Source organism: Salarias fasciatus, chromosome 1 (assembly GCF_902148845.1).
Source record: "Salarias fasciatus chromosome 1, fSalaFa1.1, whole genome shotgun sequence".
NCBI lineage: Eukaryota > Metazoa > Chordata > Actinopteri > Blenniiformes > Blenniidae > Salarias > Salarias fasciatus.
Genome location: NC_043745.1, coordinates 24,823,897 through 24,839,005, shown reverse-complemented (window position 1 = coordinate 24,839,005; position 15,109 = coordinate 24,823,897). Strand labels below are relative to the sequence as shown.

At 43.2% G+C, this 15,109-nt stretch overlaps 1 protein-coding gene across 2 annotated transcripts in view; it reads right to left on the bottom strand.

Annotated features, from left to right (window-relative positions):
* Positions 1 to 1,610: 1,610 nt before the first annotated feature.
* LOC115390566 (anoctamin-5-like) overlaps positions 1,611 to 15,109 on the bottom strand; it is a 33,042-nt gene continuing 19,543 nt past the window's right edge. For both annotated transcript variants that reach the window (XM_030094476.1, XM_030094484.1), the window contains 15 exons: positions 14,898 to 15,017; positions 14,487 to 14,602; positions 14,273 to 14,407; positions 12,922 to 13,027; positions 8,109 to 8,169; positions 7,532 to 7,683; positions 7,117 to 7,191; positions 6,721 to 6,946; positions 6,447 to 6,625; positions 6,132 to 6,229; positions 5,109 to 5,239; positions 4,756 to 4,961; positions 4,482 to 4,663; positions 3,905 to 4,010; positions 1,611 to 3,808 (listed from right to left, as the gene is read on the bottom strand). In XM_030094476.1, coding sequence (XP_029950336.1) covers positions 3,581 to 3,808; positions 3,905 to 4,010; positions 4,482 to 4,663; positions 4,756 to 4,961; positions 5,109 to 5,239; positions 6,132 to 6,229; positions 6,447 to 6,625; positions 6,721 to 6,946; positions 7,117 to 7,191; positions 7,532 to 7,683; positions 8,109 to 8,169; positions 12,922 to 13,027; positions 14,273 to 14,407; positions 14,487 to 14,602; positions 14,898 to 15,017 — 2,121 coding nt within the window. In that variant the 3' untranslated portion in view covers positions 1,611 to 3,580. The remainder of the gene's footprint in view (positions 3,809 to 3,904; positions 4,011 to 4,481; positions 4,664 to 4,755; positions 4,962 to 5,108; positions 5,240 to 6,131; positions 6,230 to 6,446; positions 6,626 to 6,720; positions 6,947 to 7,116; positions 7,192 to 7,531; positions 7,684 to 8,108; positions 8,170 to 12,921; positions 13,028 to 14,272; positions 14,408 to 14,486; positions 14,603 to 14,897; positions 15,018 to 15,109) is intronic.

Sequence of the window (15,109 nt, the reverse complement as noted above, 5' to 3'; positions counted from 1 at the left end):
GGCCTTGGAAGGCAGGGAGGGTCCCGCTGCCATCATGGTGGACTTCAGGCTGGGGTGGAGGTGAGATGCCACGAGAGGTTCAACAGGGGGAAGGTGGGAAAAACCTTTCTCCATGTTTTCCCAGTCTAACGCCGACCCTCCCTGGACGGGGTTCTCGGCGGTAAGTGGATAGCTCCATGACCGGGTGGCCTCCTCCAGGCACTCAGGGAAGACTGGCAGCAGTTGTCTGGCAGCGGCTTTGGCTTTTGGGAGCTTTTTTCCCTCATAACGAGACGTGGTGGTCTCGGCGGGGGTTTTAGGCCACGCGATGCCAAGCTTTGGAGCTGCTCTGCGGCAGACGGCATGCAGATCCATGCAGGCGGCTGGGTTTGGGGACCCGCTGCAGGTGCTGTCTTCCGACATTGGCTTTGCAGCCGGAGAGGGGCTAAACAGCCTGCCGTCCTCCTCATCTCCGACAGAGCCGAGGCTGACGGGCTCGTCCCCGGACTCGTAGTCCACCGCCCCGAAGTCGCACTGCTCGGCCATTAGGTTGATAGTGTCGTCATTGGGGTCGGTGAGCGGGGCCACAGCGTTGAGCTGTTGGCCCCAGCTCATTCCCGTGGGAATGGTGTCCTCGCAGGGGCTCAGTGACACCTGTGTCGGGGGAATGGTTGCCCCCAACATAGGGTCCACCTCCCACAGGCTAGCCTGGTGAGCTAGCCTGCGTCGGCGGGTCTTGAGCGAGAGACGTGCACAATGCTCACAAGAAGCCGGGAGTGCAAGCGCTTCCTGGCCATGTTGCAGCCCGAGGCAAGTGCTGCAGACAGCATGGGTGTCAACCCCCGAAATCTTCTTTCCGCATGTGCAGGTCTTGGTTGGAGGTTTTGTCCCGTCCATGGTGAGGAAGCGGTAAAAAACTCGGTCCAGTTAGCTCCGTAGCTAGCGAGTTTTGCAACAAGCTATAGCAGCCGCTGTTTGGGGACAGACCGTCTACTAATCCCAGATTGCTAATGTGGAGAGCAGGTAGCGTTCGGCAACTGAGGTGTGAGCTCGCTCTGCGAACAGTAAAGCTATCCTGTTAGCCACAAAAAAGCATCTGAGAGGTGCTTCTGGGAGCGAGAAGAGGTGGAAGATTGAGGAGGTGACGTCGACGTGGGGCTCTTATAGCAGGGAGAGGTCTCTCCCCTGCGGAGCTGACGTCACGTCAGTCTGCCAGTCAGGACTGGCGTGGCGTAATATTGTTTCTAGGGAACAGCGCTGGGGGTGTGTCCCATATTTAGATACCGAAACGAATGTTGAAAGAGAACTGCAGAAAGAGCCGTGATATAACCTCGCTGTCTTGCGGCCGCCATCATGATTGTTTTAGGGGAGGTATAATATGACGCATCGCTAACTCCCGCCTCTCGTGGGCTATGATTGGCCCGGCAGTTTGCCGAGCAGAAGTCAAATTCGAACGGCGCAGTCCCAGACTGTTTCCCCATGTATCCCTGAGCATGGAGAGACAGTCTGGCGTGCCAGGCTACTCCAGTCCCCCATGACCATGAACTGAATGAAGTGGTGAGGAAAACTGATGGATGGATGGCCAATATGGAAATTGAACTCAAACAAAAATTTATTTTTATTATTCTTTATTTTCAGTGTTAAGTTTCACCAAGTTCAAATTTAATTGGCTACAATGAACTCAGTGGTTAACTGACATAAACCTTCACATACCAACAGTTCATGCATTAAACGTCTACCTTGCAAAGAGCGAGCAGCAGCAACAACAACTGATATGAAACAGGTCTGAGATCCAAGATAGGAAAGTTTGTCATTACAAAACTCATACAAATACAAAGACACACACATATGTTTAAGGCATTTGTCTGTTGGTCAATATATCGTGCACCTGGCAGGGTCACAGAATGCGTAAAACCTGATTGTGGCAAGCTCTTTACACACACCCAGGACAGACATTTGGAGATGTTAAATCCTGAGATCAAGATGAGTCAGACTTCGGTTTCGGCTCACAGTCCTGTCCAGCTGATAACTGCGTCATTCGCATTGAAATCAAGAATCACAAGATTCAACAAAGACACGGAAATCTAAAATGGGCTTTTCACAGATAAAATATAAGAGATGCATGACGAAAACACTGGACATAAGTACAAGCGGACCTTTCTACAGAAACTGAATAAAGATTTTCTTTCATCTCTGTGGTCCCTTCAGGAAGCAATCAGTTGAATCAGTAAATGGATTTGACAAGCTGTCTGAAATAACACTGTTCGATGACCTTTAACGAGTTCAAACTAAAGATAGTTTTGCAAAAAAACAGAAAAAAGCTTGAAATGTGTTTTTGACAACATACAAAGTATTCAGGGTGCAGAGCAAAAACAGATCAATAAATTAAAAACCATTTAAATAAGATTATTTTTATCTATAGCAACACTTGAAAAGCTGCAGTTTAAACTAATTAAAATCTTTCTCTTTACACTGAAATATCTCATGAAATGCATCCAACCAGAGTAGAAAAAGTCTTTCTATGTGTCTCTGAACTCAGTTTATCTCTGCTGCTTAGAGATGATGACAATCTGAAACTAGGAAAATAGCAAAGGCCATTTATTGCATACACATGGAGGAGTAAAGCTGACAGAACCAAAGCTCTTCTGCACAAACTGATTGTATCCGTCTCCAGATCTGCCAACGTTTTCTTCACACAGTCTTTTCTTCTTATGCAACTCTGATAATTGGTACCGCAGCAAGGTGGTCTAGTATGTGGAGGATGAGACTTGAGCTGCCAGCTGCTGTCTGGCCGTGTTTCCGTCGCAGTCCCAGACTCTGGGCGGGGTGAACGCAGCATCGCCACATTTCTGATTGTTACAGTATCACTGCAGTATGATGGAGGTACTTGGGTTTTTTGAATGCACAGTTTTTAACAGACTCTCCTTCAACAAAGTTACTCAAGTAACAGAACTGTTGAGTCTAATAGCCGTGAAGCCAAACTTTAAGTAGCTACTCTTTTGAAGCTATTTTAATTTAACTTGGAGTGGCCTGTTTAAAAAAAAAAAAAAAAAAAGCCTTACTTACTAAATCTCCTTTTATAAGTTGAACTTCTTTTTTTTTTTATACATTCAACGTTAAATTATATACATTTCCAGCCATATTTTTCCAGCAGATGCACATCCACACATTTAAATCGCCTTTCGTCTTCACATCGCAGTAGAAAGATAACATGCCGGAAATCAAATGACTGAATCATTTCCGGGCGAATTACACAAAACATCACAGGCTTCACAACACAAGCGTTTCCTACATCAGCACAGGCAGCAGTTATTGTTCATGATAACGGCAAAAGTTCGATGACAGAGAAGAGTTTAAGCAGCAGCAACAGTCTTTATGCTTTTTGCTGCTGTTACGTTATGGCACAGAAAGGTTTAATCTATTTAAGAAGCTGCTTTAGTAGAGCGATAACTAACTGCAACATTACATGGATTGCCTTTTTATGGATCCTAATATAGGAGTACATCTTGGCAAGTGTTAACATCCGTTCAAAAAGTAGCATTTTCATGTCAAAGAGAGAAGCCCTTGCATTTGGAGTTCCACTGGAGGTGTGATGCAGGGGCTACAGGCACTCAGACAACACTTCGTGCTTGTCCGGCGTCATCAAGGACATTTCGGACTGTGGCTCCGTGATGAAGCTGGCGCTCAGCTGGAGTTTCAGCCTCTCCACCTCGTAGTTATGCAGGTACTCCTGGATCAGGTAGCGTTCCCGTTTGAACCGAGCCTTCACGTCTGAGGGGACGTCTGGGATCATCCAGGCCACGAAGAATTTCACCACAAACACCACATGCTGCCAACAGGAGAGGATCACATGGTAGATATGAAATCTACTTCATACAATGAGATCTATTCTGTCTCTTTCTCAAAGAGTATATCAAAGTCTTACCTCCATTATGATAATGAAGGCCATTTTTGCTGCCAGAATGTGCCAGAACTGCATGGTGTGAGTGTATTCCTTCTGGTGACCGGGAGGGTAACGATAGTCCCGGTACCTGTATGATACAACAGAGAGATATACATCAATCTGTGACTTAATCCTTTCCTCAAATATCTTTTTTGAAATAAGTTCATTATTACAATATTTTAAATTCAGAAAAGATCCTGAAAGTCCAATGTATCGTTCACATAAGGTGCACAATTAAAAGTCACAGTATTTTCCTTTACAACTTCCAAAAGGCCTAGAGTAGTTCAAAGGTCAGCTGAAGTCTCATGTGAATTAGCAAAGAAGATGAATCAGTGACTGCAAAGATTTTTTTTTTTTTTTTTTAATCTAAATTCCTTAAATTGTTTCCGTGTATGATTGTGTTCAGGCTCTTTCTCACAACTCAGACATCTTTGTTACGTTTATTAGTGAACATGAACGAAAAGGTAATCGCTTCAGTCCGTAAAACTGAAGCAATCAGAAGATGCTCAAAGTGACCAAGAAGAAACCCAAGTTCACGGAGATATGATCAAAGTCCTACCTGCAGGTGGTGGTGGAGTTGTCGAACCAGTCGTCCTCTGGCATGTTTTCCTTTGGTATCTGTGAGATGTTATAAATGGACAGACTGTTGTTGATGTAGCCCCTCATACTGGCCTCTTTGCTGTAGGCGTACAGGTACACCATGCGGGGGATCATGTCCGAGGTGAACGCCATGATGAACGCCTGGGGAAAAAGTAAAAATACTGGCGCTGAAGGCTGAACTTAAATATTACATATTCAAAGAAATTAATTAGAATAATCAGTAAAAACCTCACATTTGTGACGACCGAGAGAATGGCCACTGCGTTGAGGATTTCCTGCCACGCTCCAATGTTTCGGGCCTTGGACGCCACCGGCCGTCTGAACTGGGTGGTGAACTTCCAGGCGTCCACCCTGATCTCCAGGATGTTGTTGAAAAGGGCCAGGAGGGGAGCCAGGGGGAAAGAGGCCACAAACAGAGTGATGAAGCCAAACTGGACGACTGAATGAGCGGGAGGGCAGCCAGAGAAAAAGACAGGAGGGAGATAGAGAGTCGCCATTAGTGGACATTTCCTGATGAGGCTGTAAAAACGTCGCCTGGAATTTATACTTCCATGTACCGGAGAGCCAGAATGGGGACATAACTCACCCATCTCCAGGTACTCGTAGAACAGGCCCAGCTGGCTGAAGTTCTGCAGGACGTGGTCCTGCTCCCAGCGGCTGTAATGGTTCTCGGGGTTGTGTCGGCCCTTTCTGCTGCTCCACCAGTTCCGAATCAACCTGTCAAGAGGTCCATAAAGAAGGATCCTGAAAAAAAAAATCTGGTCCGCGCACTTTACAGAGCTGTTACGGCAAAACGAAGGGCTGAGTATGAACAGGCTTCCAGAGAGGGACGATAGATCATACGGCCAGAACAGAAACTACAAGAGTAATGTTTACGCCTTGTCGGCTGCAATCGGCTGATTTACGCTAAAGACTGAAGACATTAGAAACAATGGAGTTATACTCTGTTCCAAACATGAGGGACAGCTTCACTACAGAGATCTTCATCAGGTTATTTGAAAGTGTGACACATTTTAAAACAACTAAATTAAAAGGACCATCAGTCTTTAAAGACACACAGACTCCTATAATCTCCACCGAAACTGATTCTTTCCCCATGACTTGAACTACTAATTTATTTATTACAGTCTGTTGTGGATGTTTCCTGCCTTTCACCGAGACGAAGCTCAGACTGACTCAAGAACTCTGCCACCATAAGTTGGACAAAACTCTATAGAAGATGGAACAAAAAAATGAAGAAAAACATGCTTGAATCACATTCCCTGCTTGTTTTCTGGATGTTTTTAGAAATGATTCCACTAAAGACATTTTGGCAGCATGTATTCATACTCGTAATAAAAAATTATAAAATGCCATGACTTGACATGAAAATGTGTCGTTCTGAGGCAGTAATCGGCACAGGCATCCGCTGAAGATGAGAAGTTTCGATGCTTTCATTTCTATGTAATAATTTTCTCTAGACAGTGAAAAAAGACTCAGTTAAGTTAACAGCATGGTAGTTTTATAAAGTTTATCCAGAATTATTCCTTGATGAGGTTTACTGAAATGTTTTGTTCTTGATACGAGTTGTTGACGGTCTGGACGGAGGAGAAATATCTGACGGACTCACGGCAGCAGAGCCTCCTGAATGTTTCCCCACAGCTGCTTCCCGGCCATGACGATCACCAGCTGTGTGGTCAGCTCTATCAGACAGCCTCCAGGGTCACACTGGGACACAAACACACATTTAAGAAGTCAAACCTTTAATTCCCTGCTGCAGATTATCAAGCTGCTGCTGTGGATGGTTGCCCGTATCCTCACCCACATTGTTTTATTAGGTTTTTCCTTGGAAAAGTACAACTCAGTGCATCAAGATGTAGTACTGAATGTAGCTTAAGCAGCTTTCACGCAGGTGTAAATTAAAAAAAAAAAAAAAAAAAATCACCTCCTCATTTCTTAGCTTGGTGCTGTTTCCGAACATGTAGGAGTATTTTCCAGGATAACCCACAAACTTCCCCTTGAAGAAGGCCACATAGAAGCAGGAGGAGTAATAGTTGACAAACTGGAAGAGGAACATCTTCATGGTCAGCCTGTTCTCATATTCCAGATGAGTTTTTGGGATTTCTGCCGACAGGAAACAGCAGAGACGGCATTAGGGAAACAGCATCAGTAACGGCTTTGAATGTTTTTTTCCTGTCACTGTCTGCACGTCTCTTCACCCATATCTGTGATCCAGATGGCCACTCGCTCGTAGAAGAAGTTGAGGATCATGATGATGACGAAGTTGATGCAGGATGCGGTGACGGAGGTCGCCAGCTGCGGAGTGATGAACCTGCCCACCAACTGGATCTTCCTCATGGGATCTTTGATGATACTTGCAAAGGCTGCGTACACGGCTAGCCTGTATGCTATGACCCCGATGATACAGGCCACGATCAGAGAGATCTGCAAAGAGCACACATACGGTATAACAGACTGGGCATAATACTAGTTGTCGAACCCTGACCTCAACCACAGCCTGACCAGAAAACGCGAAAACTAGTCTTTACCTAAAAATGTTACCGTTTCACTTGTGGAAGAAAGTCTTCACACACACACTGTGAAAGATTGCTTACCCAGAATATCACAGTGGCTCCAGAGAGGCAGAAGCGAGCACACTTGCTGGTGACGGGGAGATATGGCTCCATTTCCTGAAAGATTAATCGTTACCTTACTGGACTGTTAACAGTGTAGAAGACATGCTTTTGTATTTATGACACAGGGGAGAAACGGTTGGAGTGATTTTGCTGTCTGCAAAGGAATCAGTGGAGTGTCATGTCAGATTTTTGATTGTGCTGAAGACCAACTAGATTCAGATTGTTTTTAAGCTATTAAGTTTGTAAAAGGACTCATAGAATTCATGAAATCCAAGACTCCCACTTACTGCCATTTTATGTCATCAATAAAAATGACAATAATTTGATTCCTAATTGTAGCATCAAACTGAACAAGCATTTCATGCACATCATTTGAGTGAAAGCAGCAGAGGACCTGTGTAATTCTGTTTAGCCTCCTGTTCGTGCATCTGATCTCAAACTCGGGCCGGATTTGAAGCTGCTGCTGTTCCTCCTCGAAGTCCACCAAGTCCCACTCGTACTCCAGCCGGGCCTGGCGCCGCTTCCAGAACTCCAAAAACAGAGTCACTGTCAGAGTTTAAAAGAAAAAAAAAATTTACGTGAATAAGGCTTTAACTTCAAACGTGAATGTTTTCATGTAGGGATGTGTGTATCTGGCTTCTTATATGACCCTGATCGAATCGCAACTTTGGTTCCAATCAAAACCAGAGTTCCTGTTGGCTTTCTGGAGTCTAATGTGTTTCAGCTTTGCCATGAGTCATCATTTCTTGGCAAAAGACTGTTTTTTTACGCGTTCTGGCCTGCAGCACTGGCAGACTGTCCTCCTGCTTAAACGTACATAACTACATAATTGTGTTGGCAAGTCGTTCCAGGCTGAAACTGTTTCAGTGAAGGTGGACGTTTTCAGTGTGAAAAGGCTAACGGTGAAAATCTGGCCTACAGGAGGGGGGTTCATTGGATCTGACACACAAGCTGAACAGCCTGACACTTACCCCAAATCCCCATAAATATGGCAAAGAACACCGTCCCCTCATTATCAAACAGATGGGATTGCTGGAAGAGAAAACACGGGAGAGGATAAGTTCCATAATAATCACTAAGGTGGAAGCGACATATCAGTGGATAACACATTTATTTTTACATTTGATTTGATCAAACTGCTTGACACAAAGTTTTTATGCATTTTTTTTCCTCCAGTATCTATTTTTTTTCATATAACAAATGACTGTTGTACAAAGTCAACTAACATAATACACTTTCACGCACACACACACACACATACAGGGTCTCCAACATAATGAAGATAAGACAAGTAATAATAAAAGAAATGGCAAATAAATTAGGGCTGCACTGCTTCCTTAACGCCGACAAATATTTTCATCAGGCGTTAACGCCCCCCATGCCCCCACCCCTCCTCCCCACACACACACACACACACACACTGCGCTCCAGCTGAGCGTCAAAACAGCACACACAGCTGCGGCGACACACGGTCCATTCCTCATTATTTGCCATAATGAACTCAGCCGAACTATCAGAAAAATCACGAGGAAAAAGGCTGGTATACGGCACAAACTGAAATGAGCGCAAATATGACAAAAAACGAAAGTGAAACTTCAATCGCGTCTTTTGCCGGCACGTTTCTGCCTGCTGGGCAGTCTTCAGGGGCGGAAAACATGCAAAAAATAAAGTAAATTTCCCTTCAACAATCTGGCTTACTGAGGCACAATTTGGCTACTGAATTCATCCTGCCTTCTCTGTCTGAGGGTCAGACATAGAATGAAGTTTGAGGAAGCGTGCACTCATAACAAACTTCGTTTTTCATCTGCTCTTGCTCGTGTGTGTGTGTGTGTGTGTGTGTGTGTGTGTTCTTGTATTTCTATCCTTGTCGGGGCCAAATGTCCCCACAAGGATAGCAAAACGTGGAACGACGTGCCTTGTGGGGACCTTTTTCCGGTCCTAAGTAGGAGAAACAGTGTTTTCTTGACCATGTTGTTGTTACTGAAAAAAGTAAAAGTGCAAAAACATTTCTTTAGGGTTAGGCTTTGTTGTGGTGTGGGTTAGGGTAAGGGTCAGGGTTAAGGGCTAGACATGAATGGGAGTCAATGGACGGTCCCCACAAGGATAGAAATACAAGACTGAGCGTGTGTGTGTGTGTGTGTGTTGGGGGTGGCAATCTTGGTAAAGACTCGGTACGAGGGGGGACCGGAAAGAAACCGGACTGTGGTTATAACTTTGTATTTTTTTTTTCACATTTAATCAAAACTGTCACTTTCAAAGTACTCTCCTTCGGCTTGAATACAGCGCTGCAGCCGGGATTTCCATTGCTCAGTACAGTCACCATGCTCCTGCGTAATGGTCCCTTTCAGAGCTTTCTTCGATTTTTTTTGCACCTTTTCCACGTCATGAAATCTCTGCCCCTTCAGTTCCTTGTTCATTCTTGGGAAGAGAAAAAACTTGCACGGGGCTAAATCAAGGGAATACGGCAGATGGAGCAACACAGCCATGCCGTTTTTTATCAGGAACTGTTTTATGCGCAGAGCCCTGTGCGTAAAACAGTACCCACTCTCCCACAGCGCTGGCCGCTTCAGCCTGACCGCCTCCCGGAGCCGTCGCAGCAGTGAGGATCTTCCCAAACAGCCTCCATCGTCCTCCAGCTGCCTTTTCAGCTCCTGGCACATGTCCACACGAGCCTGTTTCTGCTCCGTGGTTAAGAGGCGCGGGACCATTTTCGCATTTTTCGAAGAAGGGGGCAGGACTGTAATAACAAATACTGCGTGTGAGCTGCCTGTGTGTGTTTGGGAGGTGAAATTTTTCACTGTTACGCTTAAGGCTATGCTATAGTGACATACAATGGCCAAAAGTCTAAAATCATTCTTGTTTTAATTTTCGAAACACAGTCCGGTTTCTTTCTGGTCCCCCCTCGTATTTTAAGTTTAAATCATATTTAATGAATTGTAAAATTTTTCTAAAATTATGCTTTTTGCAAAATACTTGCAAAGAAAAAAAACAAAAACAAGGTCCCTGTCCCCTGCTGGGAGCAGGATGATCATTACAGAGTACTTTTGAATTCATTATTGTATTATGTGCATCATGCGATTAATTGCACTCGGCATTCAGCGTTGCCGCTTTTTGTATCTCCGATTACGGAGATAAATTTTAACCATCGTCTGAAAGCTACAGTCAAGCAAGAGTCTGAAGGGTCTGCGCTTGGTGAGTTTCTAACAGGAAAAGACGTTTTCGCGTGTTTTTGTGTGTAGAGAAGCTAAAGCTAACCAGTGTATTTGTTTTGAAGCTCCGATTGGTTGAAGTATGCTGTCAGTCCACAGGGGTAGAGGCGAGATTTTCAGTGAAACAGAGCATTTTCTCCTCCGGGTTTCAGAATTAGCCCCAGAAAATCTTTTATTTCACACAAAATGACTTTTCCTTAGCACCAAAAATAAACTATAACCATGTTAATGCCAATAATAGGGTTTGGACTAGCTGAAAAAGCATGATACAGCCCCTTTAATGTCTCAGTACTTAAAATAGGCCTTGGCAATAGTAAAATCTGTGTTTACAGGGAGTCTCTCTCTTTTTTCTTTGTTCAAAAATATGAGCACTGACTTTTCATTATTGATTTTATAGCCAGAGAAAACATCAAAGTCTTTCATTATATTCATCAAGTTGGGAATTGTGTTCTTTTAATCCGTAAGGGAGAATATGATATCATCAGCAAATAATGAGATAAGGTGATTTTTACTTCCAGCCTTGATGCCTGATTTGCTTTGATGCGTTCTCACAGCCAAAGCCAATGGTTCCAGTGCTAATGTAAAAGTAATGGTGAGGGAGGACACCCCTGTCTAGTTGACCACTGCAGGTTAAAGGGTGTCAAAATATTATTGGTTAAGATTTGAGCTGTTGGACTTGTATATAACAGATTAATCCACTGAGTGAGTGTTTCTCCCAAGCCATACCTTGGGAGCAGTCTCATAAGATGGCTCCATTCTGTCCTGTCAAAAGCTTGATTAGCGTCTACAGTTAGCATTGCAGTGTCTTTTGTACCCTCTTTTGCATAGTTACCTCCGCCAAGGAGGTTATGTAATCACTTCGGTTTGTTGGTTTGTTAGCAACATTACGGAAAAAGTTATGGATGGATTGCAATGAAACTTTGTGGAAATGTGGCCCTTGGGCTAACGTAGAATCCATTAAATTTTGGTGATGATCCGGATCACTGTCTGGATCCACGAATTTTTTATCATTGACCGATAGGGTGGACCACCCAGCGGAACTTTAGTTTTAGTTCCTAGTCGGACCTGTTTCACAGACGGAACAGTCGCGCAGCAGCACGACAAAATCACCACAAGTTGGCTTCTCTTCAAAACTTGATCAGAGCTTTGTAAGTGATTTCACCCTATGTTGGACTGTTTTTCCTTTGTTATGCATCTCTGCAGGTCCGTCATTGTGTTGTTTTTTTATTGCTGAGTTACTGGGGTGACAAGTTTCATTTTACCAGTGTAGTACTGTATCTATCCAGCAGAGGGCCTCAGTACTACGTCTTACATTGTTGACAGGCTTTCTTTACATCTGCTTAGTTATATTTATATATGGTGTTCTTATTGTTGTTGGTGACTGATTTGACCTGTGGCGGAGGTCAGCGCTCTCTGAGTGCCAAATTCTAGTTTATTACTAATCTAATGTTATGGTAACCTTGTCTCTTTTTAATAAACTCTTTTGATCTTCATTTATCAATTTTGGCATGTGTTTCTCTAATCTTGTGCATGGTACTTTGCATAGTGTGTTCAAATCACATCCCATAAGACTGATTCCTCCACATGAGGCACTGTCTGTGGGTGTTATATTTGGTTTCAAGATTAACGTAATAGTTGCTAATCTTAATGAGTCACATTCAACAGCTAACATACCCAAAGTGAACATTTGCACCTCATCTAGTGAAGTGCACTCCCCTTCCCTGAGAACACAAGACAACACAAAATTGAGGAGCAAACAATCAGCATAACCTTTTAGCAACAACAGTATCCCTTAACCGTGTTTTAAATTATATCTATCGACCCTGATCGATAGATGTATCATTTTGCCAGACTTAGTTGCCAACTCATTTTAAACTATAATTAAGGCCCTTATTATTCCAAAAAAGAAACAATATTTGCCTTTTGTCTGAATAACTGACAGTTGTTATAATAATCAAATCACTGGTAAATGTAAACTCAAGCAGTGTATTATAACCACATGTGAAGTTGCAGTTGTTTAGTACTTTACTCAGTCTTTCTCATATGTGTAGACCTTTCTTCACTTCTCTCTATGGTTCAGCGTTCACTGAAGCAGAGAGATTTTTCTGTAAGTTTCCCGTAAGTTTCTGATCGATGCCAACAAGTGTTGTCTCAAAGTCCGACCACAGTGATTTGAGCTCGCACATTACTTCTTCCATGCTAACCATTTTAGCATTAGCCAGGCTCGTGCTTGTGCTGCTCGGTGGGCTCGGCGGAGTTGGTTTGGGAGTATTCTTGCGTACTCGGGTGAATATGTTGCACTGTTTGACAGTTGTAGGTCTTAACATGTCCTCGCTGCGTGTTCTTCTGGAGGTGTTAGAGGTATATAAGGGTTTTTTAGTAGAAAATGAGAGGTACGGTCTTGGTCACATGACCCCTGGAACTCAAGTTTTTATGCATTAAATCTGACATATTTTTTAGTTCTAAAGTGTTAATTTTTCAGACACACATTCACATATTGAATTAAATGAAATGCTATTAATCCACCGAAACATGACGAACAAACTCCAATCAATATATCCAGTAAAATAATTACCCAGGATGAAAGACAAGTGGAGTTGAGCTTCCAGAAAGGACACTTTTTATCACAGAGGGGACACATCAGAATACTGCCCCCTATATCGGCATCACAGATTTCTTTGCTGGAAAGAGAAAGAAAACAAACATAAATACAATCAAAGCCAATCCACACAGTGTGTATGGGTGGTGCTCTAAAGCCCATAGCTGTATGGTAATTTCATGTATTTCTGCTGTGTCTTCCTGTCTTCTCAGTGTTCCTGTTTTATTTGAAGTGTCTCGTCTTTCTGTGATCTTTGGGAGTTCGGACAGAGATCAGATGGAGAGAAAGAGAAGCAGCGTCACACCTGTGCCTCCTCCATGCTTTCTACAATGTCTTCGTGGTCTTGTGCCTCACATTGATTAGTCCCACCCGTGTGTGTGTGTGTGTGTTTTTTCAGTGTTCATTCATGCAGTTTGGCATGGGGATAGTTCCCCAAAACATTGCTGATTTATTGCTGCTGTCAGAATCCAGACCAGAGATAAATGAGCACTATTTCATTTCTCAATCTTTTGCTTCCTTCTACAGAAGGATTTGCAATTTTTGCTTTATTTGACCAACATTTGAGACTTTTGGTAAACAGTATAATTTGAGGTAGTCTCTCAGCAATCCGATGCACAGTGCTGTCACTACATGTATTATTCCGTGTTGCGGCCACAATTCACAACTTTTACGGTTTAACGTTTCATTTCAGAGAATTTGCATTCCTCTAAAAAAAGCACACGAAATAAAAGTTTTATTATTGTTTGAATTCATCTCAGGGAATGAATGAAATTTTCTATTCCACTGCAGGTTTTAGGTTTTTTAAAATGAAATGGTGAACACTTTGCTTTTTTAAGCCAACAATATCAAAACTGCACAACAGACTTGTAATGAGTTAGACTGGCATTCAAGGTTGTTGGGTTTATGCTGTCTTTGAGAAATATTTATTCAACTCTGTTATGATTGAGGATGGCGCATTTGGTGAAGGTTTCACAGAGTTTATCTCTGACACTCTTGTCAGGAAGTACTTAATCAGTGCTTGTAGAATAATCCACAAAACCACTAAAAAAATGTTGTACAATGTCAAACAACCCTTTTTTTCCACACTCTGAATTGACGAAGCCCGTATAAAACTAAACACTGGGTGTTTTGGGACATTTTTAACAGTAGAAGCTCACTGAAACCTCAGGACCGGGATCAGAAAGCATTTTAATCAGTGACCATGAAGTTTTAAAATGAAGCAAGTTCAATGAGATAAGCTCTGTTTAACACAGAGTTCATTTCAGGACATTAGAACTTCAAGTGAACCATATTTTGCATTTACATAACGCCTCCTGGTGGTACAAACCTGGACATGTTGACATCGTAACTGAGCAGCCCGTAGGTGAAACATATAAAACCCATGACGGCTGCGAAGAACAGCATCTCCGTGTAGAAGCCCAGCCAGGCAAAGTAGATCCCAATTTTCTCCCCATAGTACTTCCTGCAAGCAGACGATCACTCTGTCACTAAAACAGTCCGCTGCAGGAACTTTATGTGGAAGGAACTGAAGTTTGTTTTACCTGATGAGGTTCAGCGGCTGTTCTTTGTAAAAGCAGAGGAATCTGGCCCAGTGCTTGTACAGATTGAAGCGTTCGCTCTCACACTCGGCATTTCTTGCCCTTTTCCAATATCGACACTGAAAAAGGAAACAAACAAAAATTGCTCGAAGCATCTTATCTTACGGTGTTAATCCCTTTTCTTCAGAGAGAAATAAAAAAAAATCAAAAGTGTGAAATTCAGTGCCACCTATTTCAAAACATAAATCACACTAAGGTACTGCCTGCCTGGACTCTTCAGATCACATCAGAAATTTTGCATGTTGAATTGTCATCATGCAGGAGGTGCAGGTAGACGTTACAGCAATAGAAAGACTCTCAAAAAGTCTTCCAGGGTTTAAATCCTGTCGTTTGTCTGAGTGCAGCGTGTCTTACATCATGCAGCGGGAAGGCGGCTGTGTACGTCCCGTTGCTGAGTAATCGCTTGATTCCCGTCTTGTCTTTATCTTTCCGACCCTCTTTGAAGTACGGACAGCGAGCCAAGATGTAGAACACCTACATTAATGACAGAGATAGGGATCTAATGAGAGATTAGTTTGGATTTGACTTCAATCGATCCACATACGTTCTGAGGTTTGCTGCATTGT